This window comes from Aulonocara sp. 'chitande type north' Nkhata Bay, linkage group LG23 (assembly GCF_057382095.1).
Source record: "Aulonocara sp. 'chitande type north' Nkhata Bay isolate Kocher_YH1m ecotype deep benthic linkage group LG23, A_spYH_male_GT1.1, whole genome shotgun sequence".
In the NCBI taxonomy this organism is placed as follows: Eukaryota; Metazoa; Chordata; class Actinopteri; order Cichliformes; family Cichlidae; genus Aulonocara; species Aulonocara sp. 'chitande type north' Nkhata Bay.
In genome coordinates this window covers 51,741,624-51,756,179 of record NC_141365.1, presented here as the reverse complement: position 1 = coordinate 51,756,179, position 14,556 = coordinate 51,741,624, and the positions used below count along the sequence as shown (strand labels likewise).

At 44.6% G+C, this 14,556-nt stretch overlaps 1 protein-coding gene across 4 annotated transcripts; it reads left to right on the top strand.

Annotated features, from left to right (window-relative positions):
- Positions 1-2,695: 2,695 nt before the first annotated feature.
- On the top strand, positions 2,696-8,752 carry pnpla4 (patatin-like phospholipase domain containing 4). Of its 4 annotated transcripts, XM_086283372.1 has the most exons (7): positions 2,820-3,380; positions 3,902-3,996; positions 5,736-5,871; positions 6,113-6,178; positions 6,589-6,659; positions 7,112-7,264; positions 7,866-8,004. In XM_086283372.1, the coding sequence occupies exons 1-6, from the start codon at positions 3,036-3,038 to the stop codon at positions 7,254-7,256; spliced, it is 858 nt and encodes a 285-aa protein (XP_086139498.1). In that variant the 5' UTR covers positions 2,820-3,035; the 3' UTR covers positions 7,257-7,264; positions 7,866-8,004. The 4 variants fall into 4 exon arrangements, with proteins under 4 accessions (XP_086139500.1, XP_086139498.1, XP_086139496.1 ...); XM_086283374.1 differs by lacking the exon at positions 6,589-6,659 and adding an exon at positions 2,696-2,808 and having other exon boundaries at positions 3,192-3,380; positions 7,112-7,999; XM_086283371.1 differs by lacking the exon at positions 6,589-6,659 and having other exon boundaries at positions 2,827-3,380; positions 7,866-8,752.
- The last annotated feature ends 5,804 nt before the right edge of the window (positions 8,753-14,556 follow it).

Sequence of the window (14,556 nt, the reverse complement as noted above, 5' to 3'; positions counted from 1 at the left end):
TGACCTGTCTGGTGTGTTCTTTGGACTTCATGGTGTTGTTGCTCCCAATATTCTCTTAGACAACCTCTGAGGCCGTCACAGAGCAGCTGTATTTGTACTGACATTAGATTACACACAGGTGCACTCTATTTAGTCATTAGCACTCATCAGGCAACGTCTATGTGCAACTGACTGCACTCAGACCAAAGGGGCTGAATAATTACGCACACCCCACTTTGCAGTTATTGATTTGTAAAAAATGTTTGGAGTCCATCCATCCATCCATTCGCTTCCGCTTATCCTTTTTCAGGCTCCAGCGCCCCACTGGAGCCTATCCCAGCTGTCATAGGGCGAGAGGCGGGGTACACCCTGCCTCTCGCCAGTCTGTCGCAGGGCCAACACACAGGGACAGACAACCATTCACACTCACATTCACACCTAGTGGCAATTTGGATTATCCAATTAACCTATCCCCACAAGCTGCATGTCTTTGGACGGTGGGAGGAAGCCAGAGTACCCGGAGGGAACCCACGCAAACACGGGGAGAACATGCAAACTCCACACAGAAAGACCCCGGCCTGGTGGTGGAATTGAACTCAGGACCTTCTTGCTGTGCGGCAACAGTGCTAACCACCGTGCTGCTGTTTGGAGTCATGTATGATGTTCGTTCCACTTCTCACGTGTGCACCACTTTGTGTTGGTCTTTCACCTGGAATTCAAATAACATTGATTCATGTTTGTGGCTGTAATGTGACAAAATTCAAGGGGGCCGAATACTTTTGCAAGCCAGTGTAACTGTGCCTGACACATGACTGTCCGGCCTACAGTTAGCTGTTCTGGGTGTTTCTCATCGACTGGCAGCTGGTTCATCTGTGCTGCCAGATGCTTGTGGAGTGCAGTCAGCTTCTTCAGCCAGTAGATGTGAACCATGTCAGTGTCATGGTCCTGAGTCTGCCGACTCAGTGTTTCTTTATGCTTTTGTTTATTCTGAGTATGTTTTCTGTTATGATTTTGTTATAATGTTTGCCAGAAAACCATCAAATCTGAAGGAGTGAGAGAAATGTGCCAAGAAAGAATGAATTGTATACAGTAAATCATTAGCGAAACGTCTTTGATAGAAACTAGAATAAGCAAGTGCAAATAAAGTAAATTTAAGAACTTGTAAAATACATATAAGAAAAGATCCAATAAAGCCACACCATAAAACACAGATAATAAAACATTAAAAACACAACATGGGTTTTCAACATTTGCTCTGTTGTTCCACTTTCCAAAGCAGTTTCAGTGAGGACCAGGTGCTCGTTCTGAAGTAGCAAAATGCCAAGACAGCAATACTCAAAATTATGTTCTATAATAAGATTATTCAATTATAACGTTTTGCTAATGGCAGGCAAAGGTTTATTAAATTTTAATTTCATTAATTTAGAGTTCAGATTAAATTTCGTGTGGACATTAGAAGGATTTTCACTTTTGAACATACATTTTGATGGTCTGTGAGGTTGGTATGTTGCACAGTACTCTCATGAGTTTATGGACTATACATGCTGACCAGAAAAACAACAACAACAACACAAAAAAATCAGTCCACTCTTCTATCTCAGAGAAGCAGACAGATTTCATAATGCTATGGCGATTTGTGTCTTTATCAAAAAACAAACAAACAAAAACATTATTATATTATAAGCTAAAGAAATTGATTCTTTTCTACTCTCCTGGAGTACTCAAAGCGCTCTATACAGCATGCCACATCATACACACAAGCACTCTACACTTTGTCAGGGGTTTCTAACAAACATACACTTTCATACTGGTGGGGGTTAAGACTGGGGGAGCCAGGAATCAAACCACCAACCTTCTGATCAGCAGATGACCTGCTCTACCTCCTGAGCTACAGCCATCACCTGCAGTAGCCAAAGAAAAGAAAAAAACTGAACTGAGCTGAATGCATGTGTTTAGCGCCAGAGTTTGGAGGGCCAGGAGTGACTAAAATATGCCATTAAATAATTAATTAAACGTTTCATTAAATAATTAAAACTGGAATTAATTAATTTAATTAATATTTCAATAAATATTTAAATGCCCATTCATTTTATTTAAAACATGTAATCAATTATTTATGTCTTCATTTCCAATTTTTAAATTAATGACACATTTAATTAACAATTAATTAATTACTACAATATTGACACATTAAATTATTTATTTATTTAAATTTTTAATTATTTATTAACAGATTTAAATCATTATTTAATGGTGTATCTACCCTGACCCTGCAGCTGTCTTCATGAATTTATTTTATCTGTCAGCCTCACCCATCAAAGTCAGGGGGTGGCGTCAACACCATTGCTTTGGCCTGGTGGCCATGTTTTAGTGGGTGTTTCTCAGTGCCAACAATGGACATGTGGAAATAACTGAACTGTACTTTGAAATACCCTGTTTGTATGTCACCAAATATACTTTGAATATTTTTCTAGCCGGGAATGTAGTGTTTTAGTCTTGAAATATCTGGTCGGTTTGTCAAGATTTGTCAAGAAATTGGAATTAATTGATTAAATAAATATTTCAATAATTAAATGCCCCTTCATTTAATTTAAAACATTTAAAAAATTATTTATTTATTTGTTTCACATCTTAATTTTAATTATTGACACATTTAATTAATAATTTATTGGTGTATTTAATTAATTCATTTTGTCACTCCTGGCCCCCCATCCGCAGAGTTGAACTCGCGTTATCGCGAGGTTGGTCTTATTTTGAATTCAGGAGCAGGGCTTTGTTTACTTCCGGTGTACACAGAAAGGTTGAAAACGGCTGGTTCTCCAAGAAAAGGTACTCAATATGTTGACAGTGATGGTTTCAGCATTAACCGCGTTATAGGAAATGTGCTTTCGTCACTTTTTGTGTGTGTTTTCAGCGAGCTTTGCTTTTCTGTCCTGTTATCCGATCACGACGGTGAGATAAGCATTTGGCCCTAAAGCTGAAGTTTACACAAGTAACAAGCTTGGCGCGTACGCGATGAGGAGTGAAAAAAGGCTTTCTAATGGACACGTGCTTTCATGCAGTCATGTTTGCAGCAGGGCGGAGGGGTCAGACTTCCCTGCCTTCTTGGTTTATTCGTGCTACTCGTATATGTGGCACTAAATTGCAGTAATCACACGGCTGGACTCAACAACGCCACGTGTGACTCATGTCATGTTTGCATGTTTGTGCAGGTGTTAATGATGACGGTCCTGAATCTGTCCTTTGCTGCGTGTGGTTTCCTGGGGATCTATCACTTGGGTGCCATGGAGGCCTTTCTCCGGCATGGGCACAAGCTGCTGGGCTCCCTCGGGGCCTGTGCAGGTGCTTCTGCTGGGGCACTGGTGGCTGCTGTAATGGTCACAGCTCCTGAAAAGTTGGAGGTATGGTGTACAGTCCAGGGGTATGTGGGGTTAGTGAAACCCTCTGGTCTCTGAGCAAAATGGAGACAAACTATTTCTCGCTCCTGATTCTTGCTTCTTCTTTAGTACTGGCAGTTTTTATATGTGTGTGTACGGGACTAAAGACTTTGTCAGGGTGAATGATGCTCAGGGATACTTGCTGTCACACACTTGAAGAACCGTCTGTTTTAGTGATGCACACTGTAACAGCCGATCCTATAAAATAACAACTCAGATGTTAGCGTACTCAGAGTGAGTAATTAGCTGTAAATTCAGGAATCTAGATGAACAACAAGCGATTGAGTGAAATGTTATTTACAAGGCGCACTGTGCTCATATATCCTCTGTTCTCAGTTAGTTTTGCAGATTTCAGACTTTGATTGTATTGAGATAAATCACCAGCTGTGCAGGAAAAATGAATCTGTGAGTGTAGAGCTGAGTGAATGAGCTTTGTTACACTAGTGACTGAATGATATGACTGTGCTTTTGTTTCCTTCTTCCAGCACTGCAAAGACTTCACCTACAGGTTTGCTGACGGTGTGAGACAGCAGCGGTTTGGGGCCGTCACACCAGGATACAACTTTATGCTCACACTCCGGTAACTACTTAGCAGAAGTCTCCTCAACAATCACCGGGCAATGTTACACGATGGAGGTGTTGATGTCTCCCATTGTGGACCTGCAACACGTGTTGCTGTGAATACTGGTTGGTGGTCAATGACCAGCTTAAACACTGAAAACACTGTGGAGATATTTTCCACCTGCTGCAGCGTCATAGCTCTGTGTCACGCAGTGGAAGGTGCACTGAGTTTGTTTAATGCCACAGTAGCAGTGGAATAGACAGATTCATTATCCCCTGAGGTTAACTTGCAGTTACTTTTATGATCCTCATGTTTTGTACCTTACACCATTATCAGGTCAGAAAGCTAAAGCCTTTACCAAACCAGTCAGTCTCTTCAGATTCAGCAGGCATGAAGCACAAGTAGTATCTATGGGTTAACAAGCCTGTTTCAAACATTCCCACAGTTCATACTTCATGTCAGGACTAAACAAACTACGTAACCCTGGAGCACCGTCAGCTGTAGCTGTGCAAAGATGTTTGGTTCTTTCTAAACAAGTCACTGTTTGGCTGAATGGAGCCTGAGCAAGACGTGTTTGGCCCGGGTGCGATCAGGACTTTGTGGAAGAACAAGATTCGACTGAACTCTTAACACGTGCTTTCTGTCAGTGAGCTCGGGACGTTTGTCAGAAAGACTCAGCTGCAGGTCTGTTAATCAGAGTCATAATGGCTTTTTAATTTTCATCTTTTTGTTTTCAGCTTTGTTTGGTTCCAGTTTGCTTGCACTGTGCGGTTTCATGCTTCAGTTTAGTTTTTTAGTTTTAATGCAGTTATTATATTTATATACACTGCCAGTCAGACGTCTGGACACACTTTGTCATTTAATGATTTTTCATTATTTTTACTACTTTCTACATCGTAGATAAACCGAAGACATTCAATATATTTAGATTCCTGACAGTAGCCGCCCTCTGCTGTGTCGACAGCTGCAAACACTCGGCCTTCTCTCAGTGAGCTTCATGATGTCGTCACCTGACATGGTTTCACCTCACAGCCTGTCAGGGTTCATTGGTGGAGTTTCTTGCCTTCTTAATGACGTTGGCACCATCGGTTGTGCAGCAGTCAGGTTGGTGCACAGCTGACAGCCCTATTTGACAACTGTTAGAGTTCATATTATGACAAGAACCAATCGGAGTAGAGAGAAACAACAGCCCATCATTACTTTAAGAACTGAAGCTCAGTCTGGAAAATTGGTCAAACTTTGAATGTGTCCCCGAGTGCAGTCGCAGAAACCATCAAGACCACGATGAAACTGTCTCACGTCTCAAAGGACAAACACAGTAACTGAAGCTGAAAGCACACAAAGAACGACAAACAGCACCCAGGACTGCAGCACGTCAAAGCTTCTTAGCTGCTGATCTTGGCCTAGTATTCCTAATTCTTCCAGCTTTAGTCTCAGGTGTGTGTATGCTATTAAAACTCATCAAATTATTCATATTTAATGATTTTTCATTTGCTGCTGACCGAGTTTGTGATAGACACAGAAAACAGGTAAAGAGGCAGGGGGCGACCTGCTGCTGGCGGTTAGTTTGTCAGTATCTATGCTTGTGAGGAAGGCACACGGCAGCTGAATAAGGCCAGCAGGCTTCGGTCAGTGTAAGTGCTTGATAGCTTGATTAATAATCGCACGTCCCTGTAAAACAGTGTTTACGATGCCCTGTGGAGATGATTCCATTAAAGCTCTGACAAATGAACATCTGTGTGTGGATTTTCCCACAGGGAGGGGATAGAAGAGATTCTCCCCACAGAGGCTCACAGTCTGGCCACTGACCGCCTCTACGTCTCAATAACACACTCAGAAAGTGGCACGAACCACAGCGTGTCGACGTTTACCTCCAGGGAGGAGCTCATAAAGGTTCGCACCCCTCTCTGTAAACACACACAGTCCGTTTCAAACATGGTCATAAATGTTTATGATTGTTTTACAGCCTTGTTTCTCTCCAGTCTTCAGTTTAGTGCTTTTACTACTATAAATGACTCCGTGCTGTATATGAGCTGTTACCTGACTGCACGCGCCTCATGACCAAAATGTTGAGCGACGAGCTGCCGAACAAGTGTTTTTGCCGGATAACTGTCCCCCTCTTGTACCTGTCCAGGTCCTGTTAGCCAGCTGCTTTGTCCCAGTCTATGCTGGACTCAAACCAGTAGAGCTCAGAGGAAAGGTAAGGGTTTATGCCGGTGTCAGAACAAAATCAATTGGTTCATGATGTTCCGCAGGAACGAGCGACAGCTTGCTAGACTGATAAATCGAATGCTTTGCTGACTTCAGAGTGTTCGGTGCTAGAAAATGTTAAACATACAAAAGTAGATTATTGAGTGTGAGGAATGCTTGAATACATGTCAACTCTACTCTTTACTGGTAAAGACAACAGCCAGATATCACAGTCCAGGGTTAAAATGAGCTTTAACATGTGGGCATGAAAGAGGTTCTGAATAATACCTGAGGTTTTGTTACAACGAGCCAAAATGCCTGGTAAAGAAGATATTTGAATGTGTCTTGAGCCACTTTTACACATGAATTGTGGACGACGATGCATCATCTGAAGTTAATAGAGGCCTTTCCTTCAAATAGCACATAACAGGTCCTCTTCAGATGTGCTCTTACTGCTGGAAACCAGTGGAAACCCTGTTCCTTTGGTTCAGGTGAGGGTACACGCCACACCCACTCGCTGTAAATCCACGAGGCCTGTGCTGTTCTCACGTGGATGTAACCTGACATCACGTGGAAGTCATAGAGCGGACAGCTTTCTCTGCTCCGGCTGCTTCGTGCACCAGATTTGAACGTGTCCGTGCTGGTTGGGTTGTAGGAAAGTTCAGGTTTGCAGGACTTGTCTACAAAGTATTTAATGACAGGATTATTTATGCAGCTGTAGCTCAGGATGTCAAGCAGGTCATCTGCTAATCAGAAGGTTGGTGGTTCCACCCTGGCTGCTTTTCTCTCCAGGCCATCCATCAGAGTGTGAACGTCAGATAAAACACACCAGCTTCCCTGTCCTGTTAGCATGTTTGTGATTGTCTGAAAGTCTAAACAGCTTTCTTTGCTCTAAACCTTTTTGTAGCTGTTGTGTGACCAGAAGGCTCTTTGTTTCCTGTAGAAATGGATTGATGGAGGATTCACTGACAGCCTGCCGATCCTGCCTGTGGGACGAACCATCACGGTGTCACCCTTTGCTGGACGGCAGGATGTGTGTCCGATCCACAGGGGGCGGTTCAAAACTCAACTCAGCTTGGCCAACATGAACATAATGGTGAGAACCGGAGCATCTGATTGGTCTGTAAGGAGAAACCTGGATTCCCAGATTATTCTCCACCTTCAGCTTTTTACCATAACTGAGCAGCGTGTACGGCTAATAGTGCTAAAGATATGTGCCAGGCAACAAAGCTTTCTCACTCTGTGAACTTCCTGTCAGTGCACGTGGAGCACACCACCACCACCACCCAGTGCTCCAACCTGCTGGTTGTATTCAGCTTCTTCAGCAGCTTCAAATTTCCGGAGAGTCCGAAACCAAAGTGCTGCAGTTATGAAACAGAGTCATGTTCAGATATGTGGAGGGTGCGTTCAGACAGAACTGACCGGTGTCCTTCACACGGTCACAGTTCAGATATTAGTCTTTGACATTACATTAATAATAAAGGTAAAGAGTTCTGTAATCTTAGATGTGCTGCCAGAACCATAAATCTTTTGATCTCGTTAGAAGATGAAGTCGAGCTGTAGATGTTATTTGACCTGATCCAGCTCACAGCACAAAGTGCAGCACGTCCAGCCGTGAATGGCTGCGTGTGCGTGCAGAAGGACGTGTTTCTGTCACTTTGTTGATGTGAACGCAGTCTTTCCGTTGGCTTCCTCAGCTTTCCGTGGAGAACCTCAAACGTCTGAATCAGGCTCTGTTCCCTCCGTCCGCCGGCGCCATGCGTTCGTTATGTGAAGAAGGTTTCACGGACGCCGTGAGGTTCTTAAAGAGAGAGGGCTGGATGGGCTGAGCGTCACACATGGACAAATGGAGCGTGTGAAGCCTGGAGTGTCGTTTACCAAGAAGGAATAAACATTTTCTGTATTTATACGTACTTCCTGGGTGATTTTACTCACCCAGGAAACAGACACATGCTAGAAAAGTAACTGCACCGATGTTTGCATGCAGTGATGTTGAAGTGATTCAGCCTTTGACTTGGTGCATGTTTGGAAAGATGGTACATTGTGGGCTTCACTCAGATTACTTTGATCACACAGGCGTCCTCTCTGTGACAGCATGTGAACCTGGACTTTTATCATAGTTTCTTTTCTTTTGACTTGAAGCAAAGTGAAAAATATCGGATATCCGTGACCCGCCTCACAGAAAGGTTTGTGCCGCCCTCGTGGATGCCGGCGGCTCCCCCAGGACACGAGGCAGCACGAGTCTTTGAAGGGTTGGATGTTTGTGCAGGTTTGACTGCTGCTGGGTCACCGTTTGATTTCCTTCAGGAGCGACTTGGCGTGTGCGAGGCAGCAGTTACACACATGCAGCAGACTGCAGAGGACGGGCTGGGATCAGGATATTCCAGGAACCCTCAGTGGCATTTCCATCTTTTCTATACAGTCTTTTTGGTGAACAGCAGTGTGAAGGCTGCGATGGGGCTGTCGGTGCTGCTGATCTTTAAAACCAGGAACTCCATGTGTTCTGTTTTTTGATGTCCTTTAAATGATGTTTGTTGTAAAATGAGTGATTTGAACGAGTAAACAAAGGAATGTCAAATAATAATGTTCTTGTCGTCGCTGTCATTATTCTCTCAGACCCGAGCCGGCTGTTGGGATGTCTTCGCTCCCTTATCGTCTCTTATGTAGCACGTCTGTGCTGACATGATGCCGTATGAAATCCATCATAGATACTGTGCATACTGACGAAAGTGACAGGGAGCGCCGCAGCTTCATTTTAGGCTCAAGACGTGCAGAAGTCCACCCAGGGATGTGCATCATGAACAGTCCTGAGTAGTACAGAACCTGAATGTTGTATCGTAGTCAGTTAAACATTATTAGTAACAGAGATCTGTGAAGATCTGCTGCAAACACAGAGGTCATCCTACTGTCTGCTGTCATCAGTCAACTTTTATTCTTACCTTTAACAACAAAGTCTTCAACACTAATGTCAACAGACAAACATGACCTGAGTCACCAGGACAGGCTTGAGTTTGTGTTTGAGTTCTTACTGAAACGATTCAGGATTGTTTTGCATTTTAAACTTGTAACATCTAAATTTGATTTCGACACACACACACGTATCCCACTTGTGCGTATTGTGTTATTATGTAAGCTCACCTGCTGCTTGTGGTAATAAGGCTCATTTAAAGCTTCTGCCTGCGGCAAAGAAACCCCAGCTTGTGTTTTTCTCCCTAATGTTGAGTCTCGTAATGAACTACAGTAGGGGACTGCTGTGTGGACGGAGGCCAGCTGAAGGAGCTCATTTGTTAGTGTAATTATTCAGCTGCTGACTTCAGTGTATGGGACTGAAAAGCTGTTGTTCACACCTGCAATGTGTTATTTGTGTGATAAGCCGTTCAGATCCACTGGAAAGCAGAGAATGCTTTTCAGCTCCTGGAAGTTTTTCATCTGCGAGCTGCACTGTCCTCTGGTCCTAAACGAATGCAGTGGAAACTGATTCTACAAAGGCCCAAAGAGGATGGAGGTCTAGTATTTATGCAATCCAGGAACATCCGTGCCCTTTGTGCTGTTCTGTCCACAGTTATTTGGGGAAATGGGATTCTGGGCTGTAACCACAGTACTGCAGTAGAAGCTCCCGCTGAGCCCCGGGGCTGCTGGGAGATCCAGTCGGCAGATATGATTGGTACCTTTGCACAGGCTAATAAACAACTCCACAAGCTGCAAAGATTTCTTTGTTACCCTCGCCTGCACGCTGAAGAAATAAGCAAAACATAACGGCTATTTCCTGATTGTTTTCTACACTGTACTGTCTGAGCATGAAGGAGCGTGACACGTATTAAAGTATATGGCCTAAACTGAGGGCGAATCAGGACGCGTGATATCCCACCCTGTGTTCTCAACAGACGAGCTCTGATGTGACTTACGGTCTGCAGTCCTCATCATAGTCAGCCTGTCCACGTTCCCTCAAAGCAAAGAGCTCACTGCTGAAACACACCAGGCTACAGGTCTGTTAGCGATGCTGAGGGTTGGTTTTATTTTTTTTTTGCAGGCACATTCAGACAGTGTATCCAACTACAACAGGGCTGTCGAACTCCAGGCCTCGAGGGCCGGTGTCCTGCAGGTTTTAGGTGTCACCCTGGGTCAGCACACCTTGACCAAATGATTAGTTCATTACCAGGCCTCTGGAGAACTTCAGGACATGATGAGGAGGTCATTTAACCATTTGAATCAGCTGTGTTGGATAAAGGACCCGTCTAAAACCTGCAGGGCACCAGCCCTCGAGGCCTGGAGTGTGGCCAGGGGTGTCACACTCCAGGCCTCGAGGGCTGGGTACTTCAGACCCAGCAACACACTCAGACAATAACTAGAACTGAAGAAGCTTCTCGGATGAGAGGTGAAACGTCTTCAAGCAACTTAAAGAAGTCCAGACGCTTTTCTTTCCACGCTGTGGGCAGGTTTTATGCCTGAAACACACTGAACACATTTACAGGTCACGTGCCCCGATGCTCAGCCCCAGACTAAGCTTTCATTGGTTGTTTGTTCACACGCTCACATTCTGTGCAGTTTAGGCTGATTTCTTTGGATATTGATGAGTTCAAATTAACTTTTTTCCTCAGCTCTGAGGAATGAATAGATACTGCTGTTCTCTGATCTCTCAGTCCACTACCACCAGTGCCAGATATGATCACAGAGGTCCTGCGACTGTCATCAGCCACAGACGCACTGTTCATGGAGCTTTTCAGAGAAGTCAGGCTTGAACCTGTTACGGTGCTGCACAAGATGATGTTTTTCAGCCGTACATCTAAATGTGGTTCCAATAAGTTTGAATTTCGAGCTCCAGTGACTGAACCTGAACTGGAACACACAGACACAATAACTGATGGTTAAAAAGATGCTAGGGCAGGTCCTGACTTAAACATGGGGTGGTGGGGTATGGAAAAGGGCTCAGATAAGACTGGCTGCAGGGGCCCGGGAGCCCCGCCCCTCCCTGAGCATAGTTCTGCTGCAGGTTACTTCCTGTTAAAAGGGTGTTTTTCCTTCCCACTATTGTAGAGTGCTTGCTCACAAGACATTTATAGTTTTCACTGTAATTATAAAGCACCACTGACACCATCAGTGAACTGGTGCTATAGATGAGTCTTCTCTGGGAAAATAACCCAAACGGCAGCAACATGGCTCTCTTCCTGGTGCTGCTGAAGGTTGTCACTGTCCCCCTGGCTGAGGTCAGCGTTATCTTGGATTCCAAAAGGTTTCATGCCATCCCACAGAGGTTGATTATCTTGTTAACAATTTCACTTCTTTACTGTATACGAATCTGCTCCTCTGAAAAAGAAATTCTCACATCAGAGGTATAACTTTCAAACACTCACCTGAAAGCAGATGACTCGTAAGCTGGAGAGTCACAAATTTAGAGGATCATCATTTAGCCTGGAGAAATAGTTTGCTGCTTTATAAGAAAGCCCTCCGCAAAGCCAGAACATCTTACTATTCATCACTGATTGAAGACAATAAGAACAACCCCAGGTTTCTCTTCAGCTCTGTAGCCAGGCTGACAAACAGTCAGAGCTCTGTTGAGCCAACCATCCCTTTAACGTTAACTAGTAATGACTTCATGAACTTCTTCACAAATAACATTTTTATCATTAGAGGAAAAATTACCAGTAATCATCCCACAGATGTAATATTATCTACAGCTACTCTTAGTACCATTGATGTTAAGTTAGACTCTTTTTCTCTAATTGATCTTTCTGAGTTAACTTCAATAATTACTTCCTCCAAACCATCAACGTGTCTTTTAGACCCCATTCCTACAAAACTGCTCAAAGAAGTCCTGCCATTAATTAATGCTTCGATCTTAAATATGATCAACCTATCTCTAATAATCGGCTATGTACCACAGGCCTTCAAGCTGGCTGTAGTTAAACCTTTACTCAAAAAGCATCTCTAGACCCAGCAGTCTTAGCTAATTATAGGCCAATCTCCAACCTTCCTTTATATCAAACATCCTTGAAAGAGTCAAACAGCTAACAGATCATCTGCAGAGGTTTATTTGAAGAGTTTCAGTCAGGTTTCAGAGCTCATCACAGCACAGAAACAGCTTTAGTGAAGGTTACAAATGATCTTCTTATGGCCTCTGACAGTGGACTCATCTCTGTGCTTGTCCTGCTAGACCTCAGTGCAGCGTTCGATACTGTCGACCATAATATCCTATTAGAGCGATTAGAACATGCTGTAGGTATTACAGGTACTGCACTGCAGTGGTTTGTATCATATCTATCTAATAGACTCCAGTTTGTGCATGTAAATGGAGAGTCCTCTTCACACACTGAGGTTAATTATGGAGTTCCACAGGGTTCAGTGCTAGGACCAATTCTGTTTACATTATACATGCTTCCCTTAGGCAGCATCATTAGAAGACATAGCATACATTTTCACTGCTATGCAGATGACACCCAGCTCTATCTGTCCATGAAGCCAGATAACACACACCAATGAGTTAAACTGCAGGAATGTCTTAAAGACATAAAGACCTGGATGGCCGCTAACTTTCTGCTTCTTAATTCAGATCAAACTGAGGTTATTGTACTCGGCCCTGAAAATCTTAGAAATATGGTATCTAAGCAGATTCTTACTCTGGATGGCATTACCTTGGCCTCCAGTAACGCTGTGAGGAACCTTGGAGTCATTTTTGACCAGGACATGTCCTTCAACGCACATATTAAACAAATATGTAAGACTGCTTTCTTCCATTTGTGCAACATCTCTAAAGTTAGAAATATCCTGTCTCAGAGTGACGCTGAAAAACTAGTTCATGCATTTATTACTTCCAGGCTGGACGACTGTAATTCATTATTATCAGGATGTCCTAAAAACTCACTGAAAAGCCTTCAGCTAATCCAAAATGCTGCAGCAAGAGTCCTGACAGGGACTAGAAAGAGAGAGCAGATTTCTCCTGTTTTGGCTTCCTGTTAAATCCAGAATTCAAAATCCTGCTCCTCACATACAAGGTCTCAAATAATCAGAATCAGAATCAGAATACTTTATTGATCCCTGGGGGAAATTATTTTTTGTTACAGTGCTCCATTTTATTTTATTTTATTTTATTTTTTTAAATGACATCAGAAACAGCAGTATGCGACATTACGTGATGGCAGAGCTTCAGTTCATCCTTTTTATTAAAAAAAAAAAAAAAAGACAAACAGAGGAGACAGCAAACAACAAAGAGTAACATAATAATAGAGAAAACAAAGCACCATCACAATAAACTAGCTAGTCATAGATATCAATATTTACTAAATAATAAACGATATTGTGCAGCACGCAAGATAGACAGCGCACAGTGTGCTTTGAGGCAGCAGCCAAGAAAGCTTTAGTCCGCGTCTGTGAATACCCATGTGTGCATACCTGTGTGGATCAGCATGCTTGCATTCCAAAGGTTTCTCCATGTAATGATCTGCTAGGGAGTGTGGGGGGGCCACAGCCCCGTCCTCCAGGGTGTGAAGCAGGTATGGAGGAGATCAAAACTCCAGACATCCAGAGGCCCCCAGAACACAAGAGACCAAGGAAGACCAACAGAGGGGCAGCCGCGCCACTGTCCCAGAAAGAGCTGAGGAGAGTCCCAGATGAGGGCTCGCCCAGCAGCCGCGGAGCAGAAGTCAGGGGGGGTTGCAGTGACGCGCCCGTGAGCTCCGCCGGCCCCCAGCTGTGCCTGAGTGACCGAGCCCCAGGCCGAGAGGCCGGGGGCACCCCACCTCCAAAGGGGCCCGAGCGAGCCCCAGGCCCCAGGCCCCGACAAGCGGCCACCAAGGAGTGAGCCGGTGTGTACCCGGACGCCCACCCCCAGACACAAAGAACCACCAACACACCGACACCTGAGGGAGTCCGCCACCGGCAGGGGAAGTGGTGGTGGGTGGAGATAGGCCTCCAAACCTTGGAGGGCCTGAGATGTCCCCAGAGAGGTGGCGCCTGATACCCAACCTGACATATAGACACAGACATACAGGCACACACAGACACAAACATCCATTCCCACCCTCATGCTCTCATATGCACTCACTCCACACTCAACCAACGTGGAGACAGACATAAAGAGACGCTGTACACACAATCACACTCCCCAAGCGTACTCTACAAACCGGGTCTAGGTACCCTTGCCCCTGGAGGGGGGAACTGCACCCAGACCCAGGTGGTGTTACCCTTTTCCCTGCGGTGGGGAGAGGCAGACCGCCCCGACTCCGCAGCAGCAGGGAGGCCCCACACTCCAGACCGCAGTCGGACGGCCAACTCCTCCTCCTAGCCCCCCCGCTCCAGCAGGCCGCAGAGACTGGGGGTGGGAGAAGACTCCAAACCTCCCTCCACCCGCTCATTGTAGTGTTGATGCATATGTGTTCTAAGGTGCAATTAAAA

Coding starts and splice junctions, on each gene's coding strand:
- pnpla4 (XM_086283370.1), top strand. CDS start 3,036: ATGCAGTCATGTTTGCAGCAGGGCGGAGGGGTCAGACTTCCCTGCCTT. Junction 3,381..3,901: donor CAGCTCCTGAAAAGTTGGAG/GTATGGTGTACA, acceptor TCCTTCTTCCAG/CACTGCAAAGACTTCACCTA. Junction 6,179..7,111: donor CAGTAGAGCTCAGAGGAAAG/GTAAGGGTTTAT, acceptor TGTTTCCTGTAG/AAATGGATTGATGGAGGATT.